The sequence below is a fragment of the Podarcis pityusensis genome (genome assembly GCF_964106645.2).
Source record: "Podarcis pityusensis genome assembly, chromosome: 6".
In the NCBI taxonomy this organism is placed as follows: Eukaryota; Metazoa; Chordata; class Lepidosauria; order Squamata; family Lacertidae; genus Podarcis; species Podarcis pityusensis.
This window is the reverse complement of record NC_138030.1, coordinates 31310251-31333738: the sequence shown is the minus strand read 5'-3', so window position 1 is coordinate 31333738 and position 23488 is coordinate 31310251. Positions and strand designations below refer to the sequence as shown.

General features: G+C 42.5%; 2 protein-coding genes and 1 long non-coding RNA gene across 3 annotated transcripts in view; all 3 read left to right on the top strand.

The window, feature by feature from the left end:
* Positions 1–13152, top strand: KDM5B (lysine demethylase 5B; the record flags this gene model as incomplete). Its single annotated transcript, XM_081010215.1, has 11 exons — positions 1–14; positions 2036–2150; positions 3160–3515; positions 4979–5117; positions 5415–5594; positions 6978–7136; positions 7866–8351; positions 10560–10671; positions 10866–11020; positions 11685–12002; positions 12305–13152. Coding segments are annotated over 11 exons (2172 nt in total), but the record flags the coding sequence as incomplete, so codon positions are not given.
* Positions 13153–16393: 3241 nt separating this feature from the next.
* On the top strand, positions 16394–18928 carry LOC308479495. Its single transcript, XR_013987712.1, has 2 exons — positions 16394–17742; positions 17914–18928. It is a non-coding gene; the product is annotated as an uncharacterized lncRNA (long non-coding RNA).
* A 614-nt stretch (positions 18929–19542) lies between these two features.
* IPO9 (importin 9) overlaps positions 19543–23488 on the top strand; it is a 42989-nt gene continuing 39043 nt past the window's right edge. Inside the window, exon 1 of the mRNA XM_081010587.1 lies at positions 19543–19843. Coding sequence (XP_080866713.1) covers positions 19693–19843 — 151 coding nt within the window. The 5' untranslated portion in view covers positions 19543–19692. The remainder of the gene's footprint in view (positions 19844–23488) is intronic.

Here is a 23488-nt window from a genome sequence, read left to right as displayed (position 1 = left end):
AAACGGCAAACTAGGTATGTTTAATATGTGTTTTGTAGCTTGATTTCAAATTCCCAGGGGGTTTATTAGGAAAACTTGCTTCATGTCTTTAAATTATTGTGAGTGTTTAAACATTTTTTGCTTCTAAAAACGCTGACTACAACCCTACAGCATAAAGTGCTGAAAATAGCTAAATTACCTACATTTTTATTGAGGTTAAATGTGAATAGAAACGTGCATATCTATGCTTGGCATCATCAGTTACTATGATGGTGGGCATTAAAGGTAAAGGGACCCCTGACCATTAGGTCCAGTCGTGACCGACTCTGAGGTTGTGGTGCTCATCTCGCTTTATTGGCCAAGAGAGCCGGCGTACAGCTTCCGGGTCATGTGGCCAGCATGACTAAGCCGCTTCTGGCAAACCAGAGCAGCACACGGAAACGCCGTTTATCTTCCCGCCGGAGCGGTACCTATTTATCTACTTGCACTTTGACGTGCTTTCGAACTGCTAGGTTGGCAGGAGCAGGGACTGAGCAACAGGAGCTCACCCCATTGCGGGGATTTGAACCACCGACCTTCTGATTGGCAAGTTCTAGGCTCTGTGGTTTAACCCACAGCGCCACCCGCGTTGGTGATGGGCATTACCTGAAGCTATAAGAGAGCTGAGCAAAGTTCAATTTCCCTTTGGGAGGAGTGCATGTTTGCAGCAAATAACACAGTGAAGTAATTGTTTGTTCATTCTGCTGTTCTCAGATAGCCACATTGACCTAATTAATAGGAAATGGCTGCAGACACTCCTGCATCATCAAAGGAACCTTGGTGGCAATCTCCCATATCTTGAGGGGAGGGGTGTTGGCAGGAACAGAGTGTAATTTTCTTAGGCTTCTTTTAGCAATGGTAAACACCAGAGGAGATTAGATGCTGAAGAAAATGCTTTCTTTCAAAAGCACTCAAGTTTTCTATTTTTAGACTTAATGCATTTTGAGTGCACCAGTTCTTTCAGTGACAGTAGCAGCTTCTCAGTTTTTGAATGAGGAATTTATGTTTGGTGTGGCGGTAGACAATTGGAATGAGCATGGTAAGCAGTAAGATGGCCAACAGTGACACCAAATTATTCAAGGTAGTAAAAATAAAAGATATGTCTCCTAACTGGGCATTAAAATGGGAAATACAGCTCAGTGCATGTAATTGTAAAGTAACACACATTGGGACTAAATAAAACATCACCAGTGATGTCAGCTGATGGGCGGTTGGACGTGGTTTAGAGAAAATGGCATTGCACACCAGTTTTGACTCAGTAGTGGACCAGGTTTGGCCTGCAAACTGGTTGTTCTCCACCCCTAGTGTACAGAAAGTGGAGAGATGTCATCCAATGAAGCTAAATGATGGGAGGTTCAAGACAGATAAAAGGGAGTACTTCTAGAGCTAAACCCTGGAATTCACTATTGCAGGATCTGAGGGTGGCCACCAGTTTAGCTTTTTAAGGAGATTAGGCAGTTTCATAGACAATAGCAGTGGCTACTACTCATGGCTGCATGCTGTCTGCAGGTTCCAAGGGTGGCATGCCTCTAAATATTAATAATTGTGGGGTAACAGTGGCTGAGAACTTTCCCCATGATGTCCTCCTTGTGGGCTACCCATAGACATTGGGTTGGCCACAGTGGGAAACAGGATTCTGGACTAATAGACTTTTGGTCTGATCCAGCAGCGTTCTTCTAATGTTCATGTGTTGCAGTGTGTTTGTAAAAAAAATTAGACCATTTTCTTCTGCTCCTTTAAGATTTGCCATTGTTGTATGAAACTTGTGTTGGCCTCATTATTCTCTCAGAAGAGTAAAATTAGCACATTCACACTTTACTTGGCATTGACCACATGCTGTTCCCCACCCCTAGCTTATATGAAGTTTAAATAGCAGGTGAAAAAGTATCAATTGCAACAAAATGCCATCTGCTGTAGGAATTTCATTGAATAGTGGGGCAGAAATCCCTTTTAAAAAATCATTTCTGATTATGCAAATAATTGGAAGCATGTTGTAATTATGTCTGTGTGATTGCAGGTATCGGTCTGGAGGAGGAAAATCTCAAAATCAGCTGACTGTGAATGAACTCCGTTTATTTGTTAGGCAGCTCTATGCTTTACCATGTGTCATCAGCCAAACAACATTGCTGAAGGTAAATTAGAGTGCTCCAGATAATAAATACTAAGAAAACAGACTCAGATTTCTGAATGTTCCAAGAATTTGGATAGAGAAACAAATGCCACTTGAGCCAACAACTTATTGGGAATAAACAAACCATAGTTAAGCTGTTGGGCAGGGTTCGGGCAATCAAACAGTCAAGGCAAGTAACCTTTATTGGCATCACATAAGAACATTCAGAATACATTCAGAATTGATAGGCCAGTACGATCTCGTTGCCACCCCAACAGCACAGTCACCTGCCAAAGGGCGGAAGAGGCCTCATCTCTGTGGGTTTCCAGCAAGGGCAGGATCCTGTAGCATACTTCGGTGACAAAAAATCAAATAGAGGAACTTAGCTACTGTCTTGGTGAGCTCCTGGTCTCTCCCCTGTAATAGTATGTGCTCGCTTCGGCAGCACATATACTAAAATTGGAACAATACAAAGAAGATTAGCATGACCCCTGCGCAATCAAACAAACAGTGGTTTTAATAAACCATGGGTTAGTGTTTTGTGCAAACCAGACATATATCATATTTTGGTGTATGTATTTGAACATAGTTTTAAATGAATGTAAATTGGCAGGTCTGCATTACTGATTTTCTATGCTTTCTTTGTGTAGAAACCTTACCCCAGGGAGTTGTCACTTCCTAAGAACAGAAAGAATATTAATTCAGATTGGAGCTCTCCCTGACCAAAATCCAAATCTAATAAAGTTGACTTGGTTAACTCATACAAAATTCTGAAACACATCAGAATTTTTGGTTGTTATTTATTTAAGCAGATCTTGGCAAAGTTGATAAGCTCTTAAAATGAGATTTGTTCAGAAATCTTAAAATCTGAGGAATTATTATTTTTTTACTTCTTGGAAACAAATATGCCTGGCATTCTGAAAAACCTGCTAGGTGGCTTGCTGTTCAGGTGAAAGTGACAGAATAGATTTCATGATATTTTGGTGGGAGAGTTTTAAACCCTTGACATATTTTGCTGCTTTATATTTCAGGATCTTCTTAATCGTGTAGAAGACTTTCAGAAGTATAGCCAAAAACTCCTCTCTGAAGAAATTCCCAGTGCTTCAGAAATACAGGAACTGTTGGATGTCAGTTTTGACTTTGATGTTGATCTTCCCCAGCTAAGTGAATTACGGATACGCCTAGAGCAAGCCCACTGGCTGGAAGATGTGCAGCATGTTTGCTTGGACCAAAATTCTCTTACTCTGGATGATATGAGAAGACTTATAGACTCTGGTGTTGGGCTCGCTCCTCATCCTGCTGTTGAGAAGGCAATGGCTAAGCTGCAAGAGCTGTTGACAGTATCTGAACACTGGGACGACAAGGCTAGAACCCTGATAAAAGCCAGGTAAAAACTGAGTCTTCCTCTTTCAGAACTATTGCAGTTACCACACACAGCTTTCAAGTAATTATTTTCCCAAACTTTCAGAAAAATGAGGGAAAGGTGAGTCTGTAGCACTCTGTGTACAGGAAAGAAAGTGAGATGGTATATTATATGTCCCAGCAGGCAGGAAATGGTTAACCCATCTTCCACTTGAAGGCATTTGGGTGACGACGAGTCCTACAGTAATGTATTGAGCCTAGTTTTAACTACAGGCATTAACTTGTTTCTGACCTGTACCACTTTAGACTTCAAGATGGAGCCTTATGTGTCTCAATGATTCTCTGTACGTATGTACAGTATATATATACATGCATACAGAGTCTCTGCACATTAAAAAACTGTTGTCAGGAAAGTGACCAAGCTAGAACTCTGCCCCGATTCAGGTAACGATGCGCACTAGTGAAGACTAGCACAAGGGCTCTCACTAGTGTATATGGGCTTCACTCCTCCCCCACTTCCCCAAATCCACTCAGAAGGGTCAGGAATACTCCCCAGATCAGCACATAGGGGGAGGAAAGATCAGAAGAGTGCAATGTTGAATTCCTCCCTCTTATTTTTTAGTTATCACCATTGGGCTGAGAGGATCCTCCAACTCTTGGTCCCCATTCCTCTGATTAAAATGTAAAAATTGCATCTGTGGGGGATATTTTCCTTAGCAAAAAAGTGTGTTGGGGTCGGGGTGGGGGGACGGAGTCTGTGTGTGTATGCATGTGTTTGCTGAACTGCTTTGCAAGCAGCATATGCAGGCAGAGAGAGCATGGAAGGAGCCGGCTGCTTTGGCTTGCTCCCGCTCCCCAGCTGGGCAAGGCAGTGGCAGCCAAGGAGCAGCATCACAACAGAGCCCTTGCACTGCCTTCAGGGCTCTCTGATGCAGATGCAGATGCTGGGCTGCCTCTGCCTTGCCCAACCCATGCGCCAAGGCGGCCTTGGATGGGGCAAGCGCGCTGGCCTGTCTGCTGCTGCTGCCTCGCTGGGGGGGGGGAGTCTAATGGATCCCCCACCTGGTGTGCCGGAGGCATGGTGGGGGTCTCCTTTAAACTTCTCCATTGAGAGGGGGGCAGCTGCACACCCCCAGTGGATAAGTTTAAAGGAGCCCCCACCTCCCCAGAATCCCTCCCCCCACATCCTCCTTATTGGCCTTCAAGATATGGGAACCTTATGCAGGTAATTCTCAATTTGTGCATGTTCAGCATTGGAAGAGAAGCAGGGTGGGCTTACACATGTGATGACCTGGAATGTGACCCCTACATAAATGGGGGATTGCCTGTAATTTAAACTGAATTATATATGCTTCTAATTTGTCTGTTGACATCCCGTACTGACAAGAAGTGCCTTATGATACTATAATTGTTTGGCCAATAGCAATTTTGCACTAGCGTTTGAGTAATAATACAACATTTTGATCATATATGTTTGTTTATTTTAAGACCACGGCAGTCATTAAGTAGTCTTGAAGCAGCAGTGAAGGAGATTGAGGAAATTCCTGCTTACCTTCCAAATGGCATAGCTCTGAAAGAGGCTGTAAAAAAGGCCAGAGACTGGCTACAGGAAGTGGAGGGCTTGCAGGTAGGAATCATCAGTGATGTTCATCAGTGATTTCACTCTAACTTCATTTGTTTCTGTAGACTGTGTGGTGTTCAACTGCTGGCAGAAATTTAAATTGTACAACTGATGTTTCCTTAGGGTAGGGATGGGGAACCTGTGATCCTTCAGATCTTGTTGGGACTCCCATCAACCCCAGCCAGCATGTAGTCCAGCAATATCAGGAGTCCCACAAGTTCTCCGTATCTGCCTTAGATAGGCATGCAGCAGAATAATGCAATTACTTTAATGTTTTTTTAAATAATGTTTCTACACTGTTAGGTTGGTGGACGTGTGCCTGTGTTAGATACACTTGTGGAACTTGTGTCTAGAAGTCGCTCTATTCCAGTACATCTTGAATATCTGCCAAGATTAGAATCATTAGTTGCTGAGGTTCAAACTTGGAAAGAGTGTGCAAGCAATACTTTTTTGACTGAGAATTCACCTTATTCTCTTCTTGAGGTAAGCAGTTTATGGTGTATACATGTTTGCTTTTAATTCAGTATTTGTGATATATACACACCACATAGAAATTAAGAGTCAAGGGTTGACTGAAAGTATCCCACAAAACTGGACAAGACACCTGACATAGATTTGTCCCAACTATGGTATTTGGATCACTATGAAATCAAGAATTTTGGCCTAAAATTGCCTAGCAAAACTCCCATAGCAGGCTTCTGAGGGTTCCAGTATACTGTTTCCTGTGGCAGATATCAGCAAACCTCTTTCAAAAGCTCTGCTGGGCAGCTACTCGAGGATTTGATGGAGACTGCAAACTAAGTCTTCATTGTTGCCTTCACCACTACACAGTAGGCACAATTATGTGTTCTAGTAGTAAATGTTCAGTTACCCTCACAGCAGGCCTTTTGCCTATTGTGCTTAAGCCATTGTCTGACCTGAAGCTCCACAGAAAACCACAGGGGCATTCAGGCTCCATCGTGCCAATGGCCTATCACATCTCACCATTCCACAGTGAAACTAAGGCCTCCGCATCTTTAGCTGCCAGGAATTTACCTAGAATGCAAGAATCCATATTGACAAGTTCCTCACCAAGGCAAAGACAAAAGTATATGCTTTTTGTATCAGGCCAGTGACAACTTATGACTGATCCATGGTTGTCATGGAAGCCATGAAGTCCTGAGCTGGACCACATTAATCCTAATTGCCCCTCCAAAAGGTGGCTTTCCTGGTTCAGAGAGGTCTATCAGGACGATGTTATACATGACTGTGTGCAGTACCTAGTTTGGCCCTTGAGATTCCCAGATAACTATGATATGGGAAGTTGGATTATACAAGAAGTAAGTGCTGGAACTGGCAGCCCTCAAGATTCAGGTGACTGATGACTATCAGATTTTAAAAGATGTATGTGCAGCCTTCTGTTTCCATGCTGGTCACTGCTGAGTAGCGTATGCCCCCTCCCATGTTTGTTCTTGGCTACAGCTCATGTTTAGTGAGCAGTTAGCTTAACCATGAGTAAAAGGTAAGGTAAAGGTAAAGGACCCCTGGACCATGAGTAGCACTTCTGGTAAAGCATTAAGCCAAACCTTGGTTTAACTAGGTGTGGCACAGTAGTAAAAAGGACTTGGGAGGAGTAAAATTATTGTGAGCTCCAGGAGCCTACAAGTTTATCTTTTTGTGTTTTGTGAAACAGGTCAGTGTCTTGTTGCATCTCTCTTTTTTGAAAGCATGACCTTTCATAGCTGAGAATATCCTGATTCAGATGGCTCTTTACTGCTTTTGCCACAACAGACAAACACAGCTACTGTGGATTGGCTATTTACAAGGAAGATATGATTATGCTGTTTTACACCAGGATGAATAATGGTTGTTCTGACTCTTCACCAGGTTTTGTGTCCAAGATGTGATATTGGAACATTGGGATTTAAAAGAAAAATGAAGAAATTAAAAGAGCCTGTCCCAAATGGAAAAAAGAAGAGCACCAAATTAGAGAGTTTAAATGATTTGGAAAGAGCTTTATCTGAGAGTAAGGAAACTTCTGCTGCGGTATGTATACTGTTAGAAATGGGTTTGGAAATAGGTGTTCAGTAGATTAAGCTTTTCTCTTGCTTTGTTCTTTTATGATGCTTCATTTCTTCCATTTCCTTGGGTGTGGAGATGCACACTAATCCTTTTTTGTCTAGTACAGTCATACTTTGGGTTGTGAACGTGATCTGTGCGGGAGGCACATTCGCAACCTGCAGCACTGCGTTTGCGCATGTGCATGACGCGATTTGGCGCTTCTGCGCATGCGCGTGATGTTATTTTGCGCCTGCGTGTGTGCCGAAACCAGGAAGTAACTCGTTCCGGTACTTCCGGGTTCAGCACGGTCCAGGGCGTTTGTAACCCGAGGTATGACTGTATAGCTTTTTGTGTTCTCTCCCAAATAAAGAGGGCATGTTCTAATACATTTTAAAAATTGGACTTTCTGAGGATTGAGATAATATGTGTTTGGGATGGATCTTCTGTTAATGAAAGTCAAGCCTCTTACTCTACATGTAAGTGTATCCCTTAACATTTGATGAAGTGTCAGACAATGTGCCATTAAAAAAAAAAGTTCAAAAAGAACACATCTGGTTTGACTCCCTAGTTCGAATCATAGAATTGTAGAGTTGGCAGGACCCTGAGGGTCATCTAAAGCTTTCTTGCAAGATTTGGAGAAAATTATAGTTAAGCCCTTCGGTTTAAAAATCTTGCTCTGAGGAATTTGACTGTTTTCATGTCATTTTCTTCCAGATGGCCACACTTGGTGAAGCCCGCTTAAAGGAGATGGAAGCACTGCATTCACTTAGAGCAGCAAACGAAAAAAAAATATTCTCCACTGAACAGGATGTAGAGATCAAAGTTTGTCTCTGCCAGAGTGAGCCCGCAGCACCAATGATACAGTGTGAACTATGCAGAGCGGTCTTCCATACCAGCTGTGTTTCAGTGCCCAGAACTTTGCAGGAACCTCGGGTGTGGCTCTGCCCTCACTGTCATAGATCTGAAAAGCCACCTTTAGAAAAGATTCTACCTTTACTGGCTTCCTTGCAGCGTATTCGAGTGAGACTGCCTGAGGGAGATGCTTTACGGTATATGATAGAGAGAACCGTGAACTGGCAACATAGAGCACAGCAGATGTTGTCCTCAGGGAATATAAAACTTATACAAGACAAAGTGGGCTCAGGTATACTGTACAGCAGATGGCAAACCATGGCAGGCCAGTTGCAAGAGACAAGTAAGGTAAGGTTCTCCTTGATACGGGGAGCTCACCAGGATGTGTTGCGCAACATCCAATTGACACATTTATCTAAACTCTGAGCCAACAATATTGTGGTAAATAATTAAGGAATTACATGCTAATTCCCAGCCTTGGTTCACGCACATTTATTACTTAATGGATTGGCCTATTAGGCCATGAATTCTACTCTCCCTCCTTGATATGTATCCTTGTCGTGGATTTAAGCTGCCTTATGTTCCTGTCCTAAACTGTATCATTTAGAATAAAGTAAATCCTCCTGTACCCCTGCTTTCCTGCTCAGTTGTTAACAGAGGCCTCTCTTATCAGTCTTGCGTCTCTGGCCCTTCATCAGCTCCTCTCTCATGGACCCCCAATCTGCTTGTGGACCAGCTGATCTGATGTCACAGTCTGTTTAGCTGGGTTGGAATGAAACTTGTTTGACTATTTGTCTTGGGGGGAAAGACACCCCCCCCAAAGGTCTAATTAGATTTGATTATGTGGTATCACAAGGGACGTGAGTGGCGCTGTGGGTTAAACTACAGAGCCTAGGACTTGCCGATCAGAAGGTCAGCGGTTCAAATCCCTGCGACGGGGTGAGCTCCCGTTGCTTGGTCCCAGCTCCTGCCAACCTAGCAATTCGAAAGTACGTCAAAGCGCAAGTAGATAAATGGGTACTGCTCCGGCAGCTTAGTCATGCTGGCCACATGACCTGGAAGCTGTACACCGGCTCCCTCGGCCAATAAAGCAAGTTGAGCGCCGCAACCCCAGAGTCAGTCATGACTGGAGCTAATGGTCAGGGGCCCCTTTACCTTTACCTATGTGGTATCACAAAGCCAAACAGGAGAGAAGGCAATAATTTGCCATCACTTTAAAGTGGTGTAAATGTTGACCCTTCTACTGACTTCCCCAAATGAAATGGTTATGTGTTTTTCATGGAAAATGAAGCTCCTTTCTCCCCTACCTTAATGTGACAGTCTTCTGCAAAGGACAGGTACATCTTGCATAGCAATGTGAGATAAGCTTTGCTCAATCAGACTAAAGGTCTAGTGTGGTATCCTGTGTCTCACAGTGGCCAACCAGATACCTTCGGGAGAATAGTCCCACTGTTGTCCCACTACCCTGCCCCCAACTGTTCCTTTTAGCTATAATGGCTTATAGCCGTTGATAGACCACCTCCATAAGGTGTCTTTTTAAAACCCTCTAAAAGCCCTCTAAATTACTATTAATCCAGTAGTGTGTTGAGGTAGTACTTAATTTTGTTTGTCATGAATCTACTGCCAAGGAGTTTCATTGAGTTACTCCAAGTTCTGGTGTTATAAGAGAGTAAAAAATAAAATACTTTCACTTTCTCCATAACGTACAGTATAACATTGTTAACTTCTGTCACATTCCCATTTAATCATTTATTCTTATCTAAAAAGCCCCAAATCCATTCAGGAAGGTGGATTCAACAATGTTGGTTGCCCTTTTCTTTCCTGTTTTCTATGTGTGCCTTTTTTTGAGACGAGGCAATCATAACATGGAATTTGCTTTTTTTACTTCTACACACAAGAGTTGACATTTTTCGTTCGTTGTCTCTTTAACCCCCTAAGACTTTTTCCCCCAAGTCACAGACAGATTAGACCCTATTACTGAATGTGTAGTTAGAATGTTTTGCCCCTTCACATTTCAGTGGCTTTTCATTTTCTACTTTTTGCTGGCCGTCCACCCAGTTTAGTGAGATGCTTTTTGGAGCTCCTCGCATGTTTGTTGAGTTTTCACAATCCTGGATAAATTGGTACTGTATTTATTGCAAACTTTGCTACGTCACCCCTAACTCCAGATCACTTATGACTAAATTAAATAGCACCTGCTCCAATACTGATATTGCCTACATGCATTACTCTGTTGTGGAAAATTGTTTATTCCTCACTTCTGCTTCCTGTTCCTTAATCAGTTTCCAGTCCAAAAGAGGACCTAATCCAGTGACTTCAGTTTGTTTTAGATGGTTATAATATTGTGTTTTAAATTGTTGTAGCCAGACATAGCACCTTATGGTGAAGAGTGGCTAATAAATTGAAATAATAATAATAGAACTTTCTAAAACTAAGATATCGGGCATGTCATTTTAATCAATTGTTAATTTAAAGTTACATTTTAACACCATGATCATTCAAGTTCACAGCATGTTAAAGAAATAAGGTGGTGTTTAATTGCTTCTCTTTAATTAGGTTTCACAGACAATTGGTGCTACATCTTTCTCTTTGCCACATGACTGGAATAACAGACCCATGCATTTACACTCTCCTTTCTCTACAGGACAAAACTGCATCCCCCTTCATGGTAAGTATGCTGTACTTATCATTCATCAGTGTGAAATCCTAAACATAACATTATGAGCTCCTTTGTGTAGGGTCTTGTAGGCAGAGAGTTTGTAAAAATAATTTCAATTTGCTTGATGTGCTTTGGAAAGAAAAGTTTTAAAGCTATGTAACTTCACCACTGATAATTAAAAACTATTTTTTTTGTCACCCTAGCCATTAGTGCAGAGCTGAATGAACTGATGATGGAAGCCCAACTACTACAGGTTTCACTACCCGAAATACAAGAGCTGTATGAGATCTTATTCACAAAGCAAAGCCCAGTTGCAAAGACAGAACAAAGGTCACCAGTAGGACCAACAGGTGAAAAGGTAAGTATTTGGGACTGGGGTCCATCTCAGAAAGGGAGTGATTGCTTGAATCTGCTTGTTTGAAAATCTTGTTTTAATTGCTGTAGTGTAAATACAGGCTTTCCCCCTCTCATCAACAGTGCACATGCACACACAGAAGCATTTTCCTGTGTATCACTTTTATTTCTCCCCTCCCTCAACATCAGCCACCAGGAGATGATAGAGAGGGCACACTAGAAATCCAGCTCAGTTGTTTCTCTGTACCCCTTCCCCCAAAAAAACACACCAGATGTGCAGCTGCAATGGAATTCTTACAAACATTCTGTTGCATAAGCTTTGCCAAACCAAAGCTCTAATGTCCAGGTTTTTGTGACATTGCTTACAAGCTCCAAAAGTGGTTAGAGATAGCTTGCATTCTGTGGCAGTTCACAGCCAATATGTGTGCTCTCAATATTAATTCCCTTCCACTTAAAAGGTGACAGGAGGTTTTTGTATCTGTGTTGAAAAAATGGTAAAACTTTTCATAAAAAATCTCATTCTTAAGTGCTATAAGAAAGAGATGCTGAAGTATTATGCTTAATATGTGCTTCTCATTAAATGTGTGGATGGTTACTGCATAGCATGCAGAAGTATAAGGAACTGGCTACGTGGTACTTTATGATCTTCTAATGCATGTTTCTTGTAGACTGATTTTTGTCGAGGGAAGAGAGATGGAATTTGCTCTGTGGAAAGGAAGCTGAAGAGACATTTTGAGCGAGGAGATTTCTGCAGTGAGATGAGAACACGAGTTAGAAAAATAGCTCCCAACAAGAAAAAACTGAAATTATCTCATTTGAGGGAACTGGGTACTAGCAAGCTGGAAAGAAACAGGTTGTTTGACATACAGCGGTCTGGTGAAAGCCAGTTGCTTCTTTCGGATATGTCCTTCTCTGAACAAGAAGAATCTGAAGATGAGGATGCCATCTGCCCAGCTGTCAACTGCCTGCAGCCTGAAGGTGATGAGGTAAGTTGAAGGAAATATCTCTAAAGGATGTAAAAATGCATGGTTTGGTAGAATCATAGAGATGGAGGGGGCATTGTCGGCCACCCAGGACAAACAAACCCAGTTCTTTCAGCCTTTCACCCTAAGACTGTTTTCTGAACACCAGTTTTTCTATCTCCTCAAAGTATTGTGCCCAGTACAGGATATGGTACTAGTAGACTGCTAGACACGTAGCTACAGGAACCTTGCTAGCAAACAGATATAAAAGTGATGTACCATATTTGTTGTTGTGTGAAGACTTTTAACTCTCTCTTTGTGTCTAGGTGGACTGGGTCCAGTGTGATGGCTGCTGCAATCAGTGGTTCCATCAAGTATGTGTGGGTGTCTCTCCAGAAATGGCAGAAAAAGAAGACTACATATGTGTGAGCTGTACGGGAAAGGACTCCCCATATCGAAAGTAACATGCCTGATGAACATAAGGACTCTACAACAGAAGATTAGCTTTTTCCCCCCTCCATAAAGCCACTGGGCTGGTTTTAGAGCCAAGTTGCAAATGGTGCTACTTCTATCCTAATGGGATCATTTTTCAGACCTTAAAACAATTTGACACTTTTGTATTTTTATCCTTTAAGCTGTTTGTGGTTATTGAGGTTTGAAATGCTGACTGTTCAGACAGGGGTTTTTCGCCAGTTTGAAGGCATCAAAACATGCACCTTTTCATGTATAGCATTAAATTACCTCTTTGAAATTTACCAGCACATTTAATCAACTCTGTTTAGGTGCAAAACACTGCACTAAGAATTCCCATAATTCCTCTTTTTGAAGAAATCCCTGTTTACTCTTTTGAACATTTTTGAAAACTTCTAGATTCCTCCCCCCCTTTGATTTTGTAGACTAGGTTTATTTATCTGAGCAATAACTTCTGTGTCTGGTTTCAGTGACTGGAATTCTATTTCTGAACAGCGTGTGGTGCTTTTAGCATTGGTTAATGTACAGAAAGCAAATGTTTAGGTTCTAGTGTCACTGATGGACTAGTGATGTAGGAGACAAGAAAGCTCTGTAAAGTAATGGCCACAGCTGTATTTTGGCTTTTTCTTCTTTTTTGGTAGCTTGTATCAAATGTTGCAGTTTATATTGTGGAATAAACCCTTGGTTATGTTACAAAATTCAATGCTGGTGTCTTCAAAGATGTTGCATTGCAGCCGTTTCCCACCTTGATCACTTTTATGATGCATGTTTTCACAGATTATGCTTTTAAAAGCATCCATTCCATTGCATTCTCAGACTTCTTTCTCTCCTTAATCCCACAGAGCCTAGATCTGCCTTGTAAAAACCTACTTCCTCATTACCTGTGGCAAATAGGCGTAGAAACTTAACAATTCTGTTTCTTTTCTAAGACCACGAATGTGTAGGCAAGTGGGTTTTATGAAGTAGTAACTTTTGTAGATATGTTTTACAAAGGTCACTCAGATGACATAAATGATGGAAGAGCCTTGGCTCAGTGTAGAGTCTATGCTCTGCAGGCAAAACATGCCAGGTTCAGTCCTCAGCATCTCTAGACTTGTCACAGAATTCTGATGGAAATCAGTGTGGAAAATGCCGATGTTCACTTATTTGTGCCATGTCTGGAACAGAAATCAATTCAGTGAATATAATTTGTATTCACTCTTGTTTTGAGTTCACCAGTGGTGCATGAATGATTGCTTCTTTCCCCATTTGTATTGAGTTCCCTGTGTATTGAAACGAATGACTATTGCATCAAAATGGTGTGTAATAACGTAATAATAGCAATTAATGTAAAACTCTGCCAAATTGGAAAGTGAGGCTAATAATGTAGTTTGTGTCAGAAGACAAACTGCAGCAGAATGGACGTAAATGTCTTCTTCCATCCCTAGCATCTCTAGGTATGGGTAGGAGAGACCACTGCTTTAAACCCCGAGTGCCACTGCCAGTCAGTACCTGAGCTAGATGGACTAATGGTCTGATTCAGTATGAGAGTCAGGATTCATACGGCTATCTTGTGTATTGGACTGGTGTTCCTTTTTGTGTTAATTCCTCATGGTATATACCCGGTATTTGCTCAGTTCTGACTTTGGTAAGTTTTTGGACAGCAGTCTTCACAACCAGATGCCATTCTTTCCCAATTCATGGGTGACGAGAATACAGTTTGGAACTCTTGACCAGTGAGAAAAAGGACAGAAATATTCCTAGCAGCTTTGATATTCTTGCTTCTATCCCTATAAAACTGCCATTTCTAACAAGTCCAACAGAGTTCAGAATCAATGTTATCTTATATGATAGCTCAGTCAGCAGAGAATGAGACTTGACATACATTTGGCCTAAAATGTAACTTGCTAGCAGAACGAAAAAACATTGGCTGGCTGTTATCTTTTTTAAAAAATGCCAATACATTTAAAGCATAAAACATATTTGTAACACAAAAATCAAAAACTGAGTGGCGATGGAATTCTTATTTACAGGCTTCTTATTTCATTTTAACTTCTGGAATTAGTGGTGGGAATATGCTATGGGATTAGTTCTTAAGACTTACACTAAATCTGACAGCTAGTGAGTACAAGCAGTACAAATTATGGATGCTATAGTCCAGGAGTTTCTTCTGTCTACCTTCAGCCCTTGTAGTGGTTCCAGAATAGCAATGGGAACTGTGTTTTATAATAAAGTATTGTCCCAACTGCAATGGGTTGGCTGCACTGACCAGCAGCACTTTCAAAATTCCCATTATTTGAGAACAAAGCATATTAAGACATCCTTCCCCAGCCTGGCACTTGCCAGATGTTGGGACTGCAGTTCTCATAATCCTTTACCCATTGTCATGATAGCTGGGGTTGAGGGCAGTTGGGAGTCTCAACATTTGGAGCACCAGCCTGAGGAAGGCTACCTGAGGGAAAGCCTTTCCTTGAAAGCCATGCCCAAAACAATCCTAGTGCCACATTTATTTATTTATTTTAATAAATAAAGAGCATATTGATCAACACTTGGGCGGAGGGGCAGAATGAAAAATATTTTGCTCCTTTATGAAGAAACCTGTTCCAGAACTGTGTAGAAAAAGATTGTGTGTGAGAGAAATACTGTCCTAAGTGTGTTCCTTTCCAAAATGCTGTGTTGCTTGGGTGGAAAATCAGTGGACACCTCTGCTAGCAGATTCTGAGGGAACGTGATTTTTGCAGACTAGCTCGTCCTGCTGTAGTCAACCTATGCCACCTCCCATATTTTCAGAAGTGTCCCTCAACATTCGCTCTGATTTTGGGGAAATGCTTGTACCTGTGGGGGCAAGGAAGAAATGGTGAACAACCCCCTCTGTGATCATCCATTGGCTTAGCAGAAGCACCTGCTGAATCAAAAGTCCTCTTGTCAGCTTAAGAACACCAACGCGTATCTTTGAGTTGGCACAACTCATCCAAGTTATACAGTGGTACCTTGGGTTACAGACGCTTCAGGTTACAGACTCCGCTAACCCAGAAATAGTACCTTGGGTTAAGAACTTTGCTTCAGGATGAGAACAGAAATCACATGGCTGCGGCTTGGCAGCAGCTGGAGGCCCCATTAGCTAAAGTGGTACCTCTAGGTTAAGAACGGACCTCCAGAACGAATTAAGTTCTTAACCCAAGGTACCACTGTACCATGAAAACACAAAGTAGCAGCATCAATAGAGTAGTAACAAAAGTTTTGTAGACTGTTCAGCCCTTAGATTTTCAGAAATGTACCCTCTTCAGACCAATAAACATCTCATTTCAATCGACAATGTTACCTTGGAGCCAGTGCTGCCAGCCTTTCCCCTTATGAGAGATGCATGTTTAAAGGTAAAAACATTATTGGCCCATGACAGTGTTTTTATTTTGGGGAGAGGGGAGCACCTATTGTATGGGAGTGTGAGAAAGAGTGGCCAATTGTTTTGCCAGGTTCCTGCAAAGGCCCTCAGCTTCGAAAGCACTGCATTGTGGGAAGGAAACAAAAAACCAGACTTTATCATATCACCACTGCACAGCCAGCATGAGATTGGGTTACATACATGGGTCTGGTTGGTTCCCTGTACAATAGTGAGGTTATTACAGAGAGATTGCCATCATTTTGACAGAGTCAGATCTAGAACACAAGGACGCTGGTATAAGAAAACACTGATCTTTCATATGGAAGCACTTAAATAGGGTTGTTTGTCACCATGCTGGTCTATGCAAAGCAGTGTTTTCAAGCATTTACTCTAGAACACATGGGTGCTGATGTAACAAGCCAGTGCTGGAAACATTTAAATTGTCACCGTGTTGATCTGTGCAAAGCGTTGTCCTCTCAGGCATTCTCTTTAGTGAAAGCTATTGCACAACAAAGCCAGTTAGGGAGCTTTGTCTTAAAATAGTAACAATGAATTTGGGTTAGTACAAATACTGTACTGTATTGGTAATAGGCCAGAAATAATAATGTCTCTATTCATCTGGATGTTTATAGGCTCTGTCATGCACTTCACTGGCATGACACATGTCTCACTACTGCCTGCTCATGAGATCTGAACTGGAATATTTAATTCTGGCTGCAACCCAACTTTACCTCAGAATGTGCTAGTTCAAAAGAAAGATGCCTATAGTCAGACCATGCTTGTGGTTTCATGCATCCATCTGCAGGACAAACAATGGGATATTTATAGGACATGTTGGATTTGTGAAAAATCCACACATTTTTGTCTGTGGTTTTTGCATGTTTAATTAAATGCATTTCAGCCACTCTCAGAAGAGCATTGCAAGCCCTTCAGCAGTTTGCTTCAGCATGCAATGGGGGGGTGGGGTGGAGGAAAAATAACTTTGCTACGTATTGATGCTGCAGGACATTTGTTAAAGGTGCCACATAATACTTGTTCTGCACTTGTAATAAATCTGTCTTTTAGTGTGGCAGCACATACATTGGAACTTCCTGTGAATGAGGTCAGGTAGTAGGCACTTTCACTGTAATCTTAATGGTGCCTGTTTGAAACATCTTTTGTTTAGGCTAGCCCTCCAGGCATGTAGAAGTTGCGAGTATTTTTTTTTTCTTTTCATCTCTGATTAATAAAAGTCCCCGCTCATCATCATCATCATCATCATCATTATATTTATATATCAACTTCGATTTGAAATTGCAAGGCAATGTACAATAAAAAACACACAGTACAAAATAAATCAGCAGACAATAGACAAGGACAGACATAAAATTTATAAATGCAACCAAATTCTGGTCAATTCTTAGGGCCTCTTGGTGCGTGCAGCCTTTGTATTTTGTATCCTCCATAGCACCCGTCCAATCCGTTTAAGGGAAGTCAGTGTAGCCCTTCAGTTCTCCTGTTCTTCCAGGGCTGTATGAGCAGTTGGCTTAAGAAAGCAGCCCTTATTGGGCTTTCAGCAATCTTCTCTCTCTTTACTGCCTCACCACTATTTGAAGTACAGCCAAGAGAATGATGCCAAGCTACAGCTCTGCTTGCTTTTAGCTACATAGCTCACTACTGAGAAGGATGGGTGAGTGGGAGGGCATTTTAATTCTGATGGTGGCAATGAGGAAATACATGCTTGGTTCTTTTTAAAGACACAAGATTGTGTATGCACAGTGATGCCTGCTCATTAATAGCAATCATGCATGCTATCCAGCAGGGGCCCATAACATGTATACAACCATGTGCCATCTCAAAGAATTTTTTTTTCTGGTCACCTAACTTTTGATACCAGGGACACCCAGAGAAGGAGCTCTGATTACCTTAATATCCAGACAGTGGGAGCTTGCAGTCCTTTCAGATGCCCCTTCAGTACATCTCCACATTTTACCACTGCTCAGCTGACTTTCCAGAGCTCTGCAATGGCCAGACCAAATAAGAATGACTGTAAAGATTGTAATTCTAAGCACACATGAGAGTAAGCCCATTTCAATCAGTGTTCCCTAATTGGTCAGAAATAAGTTCATATAATCCCTCCACAGTCAAGAAGAAAGGTCATTTCTCCTCTCTGTCTTTTGTCTTGTTATTTATTTTCATTTTTATTTATTAAATTTGTATACCACCCTTCATCTGACGATCACAACATACAAAATGAAAACAAAAAACACATCATAATCATCCTCATTCTCATCAACAAACAAACCAATAACCAGTAAGGAGGAACATGTGATCTTCGTTGGACTCCAACTCCCACCATTCCCAGCCAGCAGAACCAATGGTCAGGGGGTGAAGGAAGTTGTAGTCCAGCAAGAGCCAAACATTCCCCACCCCCTGCTTTAAGATGTAGGTGAACAGTCAATTTTTGTGTTGTATCTGCCCATCCCTGTCCAGCAATAATGGTGCCCATCCCTGTTTCCAGCAAAAGCTATTGAGCTGGACCCCTAAGCCAGCCAAAAAAGGATGGATCCCACCGTCCATTTTTTAATTTCAAAAGTCAGCCTGTTCGGTCGAGGTGGGCGAGTCTGAATGGGGTCAAGAAAGGAGCATGGTAGCGGGGACATGCTGGAGACCCGCGAAAGGGGGTCCGTCTTCACCCTGGACAAAGTGGTGAAGTGAAACACCAACAAGGAGACCTGGCTGGTCATCAGTGGGCGTGTCTACGACTTCCTCAGTGAGCATCCAGGTGGAGAGGAGATTCTGCTCGAACAAGCTGGTAGAGATGCCACTGAGAACTTTGAAGATGTTGGCCACTCTTTGGATGCCCGAGAGATGCTTGACCAATACCTTATAGGAGAGGTTCATCCATATGACAGTAATCCTAATGTCTCCAAGGCTCCAAACAAGTCTCCCTCGAAAGAATTAAGTTTCTGGACAGTCTGGCTGATCCCTGTTTTGGGAGCCATAGTCTTGGGATCGATGTATTGCTACTACATGATGTATGGGAAATTCCCCTGATTTGACCTTGCTGAACCTTTAGGACTGGAAACCATGCCTTGCCACTGAAAATGGGGTTTTACTAAATTCTGATGAACACCTAGGTTTTGTCCTTCACTTGTATCAGCCAGTCCAGCAGCCCTGCTGTCTGCAAAGCTAAGCAGGAATTTGGTGGGGCTCACTGCTATCTTTCTTGTAACTGCAGAAACAGCAACTTCCTGCCATTCCATGGCACGGCATTTCTGTCACCATTGACCATGAGTCAATTTTCATTCAGCAGCTTCTGGTTTGTCATGATGCTGCCTCTGACCCATCATGAATGAGATGGCATGCTGTCAACATTTCTCTTTAGCAGACCAGCAAGAGAAATGGCTCCACCAGCCCAGCGCAGACTGGGAACGGCGGTACACCTGCCTCTTCTCGGGTGTTTTCCTTCAGCTTCTTGCCGTACATGGTTTTTTGAAACGGTTAAATGGGTACATTTTTCTTTCAGTCTTCTGCTTTACGTAGTCTACCTTTTTAATCTGCCTGATCTATAATAAAGGACTCCTCCAATTAAAAAAAAAAAAGGAAAAGTTGTCAGTCTAAGGAGGGTGCGATGCGTCAATCCGTGCTGCAGGGAGCGCTCTCCGAGAACCGGTTCCGGCGGGATCCTCGGAGGCGCCGCTCTCCGCGCGAGAGCACGTCGTTGCGTGCGCGTTTGGCGCGCGGTGGCGGCAGCAGCCGCGGCCCTCAGCCCGCCTAGTACCGCCTCACGCGCACCCGCTGCTGCCTTTCCTCCCGCCTCGCGCTTCCTCCCCGCCCCCCCCCAGCCCCGCGGAGCTTCTCCCTCGCCTTTGCTGCTGCTCTCCTCAGGGGCGCGGCGGGATGGCGGGCGTCGCGTCGGGCGTGGGGCCGGGCCCTGTGGCTCAGGGGCTGAAGGAGGCGCTGGTGGAGACCCTGAACGGCATCCTGTGCCCGGTGCAAGGGGTGCGCGCAGCTGCCGAGGAGCAGGTGAAGGTGCTGGAGGTCACCGAGGGTGAGTGTGGGGGCAGCAACTGCCGACGGGGCGGCGGGGGGGGGGGAGGCTCTGAGGGGAGCGGAGCCTCCCGCTTCTTCCCTTTTGTGGGCCTCGGGTCTCCCCGGCCAGGGCGATGGGCAGAGAAGGAGATGGAGCTGCTCCTCGCGTTTTCCAGTTCTGGATTAACCCGCTTTTGGGGAGCAGGGGCTGGAAAGGACTTTTCGCAGAGCTCGAGGTGGGCGGGGAAACTCGTGTCCTGCCTCTGCTGCCACCGGTTCCGCGCTCCCTTCAGGCTCCTGCCCCAGTCTCGCCTCTCCTTCGGCACCGGAGATGCCGAGGCTTCCTTTCCAGGTCGTCCGGAGTTTATATGTCTCGGAGTGGGCTGCCTCAGGCGGCCCCGCTTCTCCTTTTGTGCCCATTGTGTATGTAAGGCATAAATCGGCCTTCGTCTGGTGAGTGTCGTCGGCCTGACCTTAAGGGTCGCCGCAGCGGTGCTACCACACAACTACTACAGGGTGAAGTTAAAAAGTGGGTCCCTCCCTTTGGGCTAACGGCGGGTCCTTTTTTTTAAAAAAAAGATATTTATTAAAAGTTTAACAATTACAGAAAAAAAGAAAACAGTAAAAAATTACAATACATTACATCAAAAGAAAATAAAAACCAGATTAGAAAGGAAACAATGCAGCACAACAATAAAAACAAAAAAAGCAAAAACGTTTAAAAACAAAAAACATTTAAAAACACACCCAATATTCCGTATCTTTACCTTTCATTTACCTGTTTCATCGACCTCCTCACACCTCCCTTTTTGTATTCTAGTTCAGTTAACTATTTCAGCAAATTCTTTCCATCTTTCTCAATTTTTGTTATATAATTTATCTTAACAGTCTAACCTTTATAATTTTTCCATTTTTACCCATTATCAATCAACTTTTACTTAAATCTTTATTACATTTCTGTTAAAACCATATAGCTTCATTCCAACATCCTTCTAACATTCATTAATTTTGCAATGTTTTTGTAAATATACTTTAAATTTTTTCCAATCTTCTTCCACCAACTCTTCTCCCTGGTCTCGGATTCTGACAGTCATTTCCGCTAGTTCCATGTAGTCCATCAGCTTCATCTGCCATTCTTCCCTGGTAGGTAGATCTTGTGTCTTCCAGTGCTTTGCAATGAGTATTCTTGCTGCTGTTGTGGCATACATAAAGAAAGTTCTATCCTTCTTTGACACCAATTGGCCGACCATGCCCAGGAGAAAGGCCTCTGGTTTCTTCAGGAAGGTATATTTAAATACCTTTTTAATTTCATTATAGATCATCTCCCAGAATGCCTTAATCTTTGGGCATGTCCACCAAAGGTGAAAGAATGTACCTTCAGTTTCATTACATTTCCAACATTTGTTATCGGGCAAATGATAAATTTTTGCAAGCTTGACTGGTGTTATGTACCACATATAAATCATTTTCATTAAATTCTCTTTTAGGGCATTACATGCTGTAAACTTCATGCCAGTGGTCCATAACTGTTCCCAGTCAGCCATCATGATATTATGTCCAACATCTTGTGCCCATTTAATCATAGCAGATTTCACCATTTCATCTTGTGTATTCCATTTCAACAGCAAGTTATACATTCTTGACAAATTCTTAACTTTAGGGTCTAACAATTCTGTTTCCAGTTTTGATTTTTCCACCTGGAAGCCTAATTTTTTATCCAAATTATATGCCTCCATTATTTGATAATAGTGGAGCCAATCTCGTACTCTATTTTTTAGTTTTTCAAAACTCTGCAATTTTAATCTGTCTCCCTCCTGTTCCAGGATTTCCCAATACTTCGGCCATTTGGCCTCCATATTAAGTTTTTTCTGTGCCTTTGCTTCCATTAGTGACAACCATCTTGGGGTTTTATTTTCTAACAAATCCTTGTATCTTATCCGGACATTAAACAATGCTTTTCTGACAATGTGGTTTTTAAACACTTTGTGTGCTTTAACCTTATCATACCACAGGTATGCATGCCAACCAAATACATTGTTGAAACCTTCCAAGTCCAGCACATCCGTGTTTTCAAGAAGCATCCATTCTCTCAGCCAGCAAAATGCGGCTGATTCATAATAAAGTTTAAGGTCTGGCAGGGCAAATCCACCTCTTTCTTTAGCATCTGTTAATATCTTAAATTTTATTCGAGGTTTCTTGCTAATGGCGGGTCCTTGGTCAGAAAAGGTTGAAGAGGGTTCCTCATGGGATAAGGTTGGGCGATGGGGAAGGAGGCGGCTTTGTCTGGGCGCCTTGCTGAAGTTCGCCTATAAAGCAGCCTTAAGGGTTTCCAAGCTAAATTATTCAGACTTTAAAGAGCAACACTGAACTGAGTGAGATAGTAATACCTCTGTAGTAAAATTGGTTGGCCTAAAGGGTTGCGTACAGCCGGGTTTTAATGAGAAAAAGCTGTGCTCATTAAGTGTAATAGAATTAAATAGAGATGTAGATCTTAAAGCCTTCTGCAGAAATGTTTCTAAAAGGCGTTCTCTCCTACTTAAGACTAGCTTAGGTACTGTCACAGGGTATACTGTCTTTCTCCCACTTCTCCTCTGGAGCATTGTTATGCTCACTGTGATAAGCTAGCTGTGGGAGTGCCTGGTATGTAAATATTCCCACACAGATTGTGATCTACCATGTGAACTGGTGCAGATCAACAAGGTCTGAAGCATTGCATGTCTAAATTGCAGAGTCTGAATGTGCTGATACTTCACTCCATAATTTCCAAATTAGGCTTTTTAAATGTGCTCTAAAACCCATTTGAACTCCATAGATTTAGACATAGCAGTTCCATAAACTTAATAAATTACTTCAGTTTAATGTAGAGAGTTATAATAAGATCTGAATTCTGTGTGGTTATTAGTTGTTTGTGTGTGTGTTATATGTGTTGATATATACCCATATGCATACATACATACATACATACATGTGTGCTTATATGTGGTTAGATCCAACTCCCACCAGTCTCAGCCAGGACAGTCAGTCATCAGGGGTAATAAGACGTGTATTCCAACCATTAGCTGATGGACACCATGTGTCCCAACCCTGTTCTAAGGAAATTACGGTAATTTCTCTTGCCAAAATACCACAATAGGAAAAAAAATCTGCTTTAGCTTTATTTATCGATTTTTGAATTATTTATGTGCTTATGTGTTAGGAATATTTTGTTAAAAATTTAAAACAATGTTTTCAATAGCAAATTCAAGTTAAATAAGCCTTTAAGAAATTTATCTCCTTTCCCTCTCTTGCCACCCCCAGTCTGGTAACTTAAATGACTAATGAGAAGAAAATTCCTGAGATTGTAGTATGTAATGTGTTGTGGGCAGATAGGATTGCTACTTGGTCACTGTTGTGCAAACGTGTTATGCAGGCAAGTGGAGCTATGGGGGGGAGAGGCATAACTACCTACTGTATTTTTTGCTCTATAGGGCGCACCGGACCATAGGGCGCGCCTAGTTTTTAGGGGGGGAAATAAAGGGAAAAAAATTATCCCCCCCCCCGTCCCAAAGAGCAAAGAAGCCAAGACAGCGAGCGGGATCCATCCCGCTGGCTGTTTTGGCTTCCTCCGAAGGCTTGCGGATAGCTGCCTGAAGCCTGGAGAGCGAGAGGGGTCGGTGCGCACCGA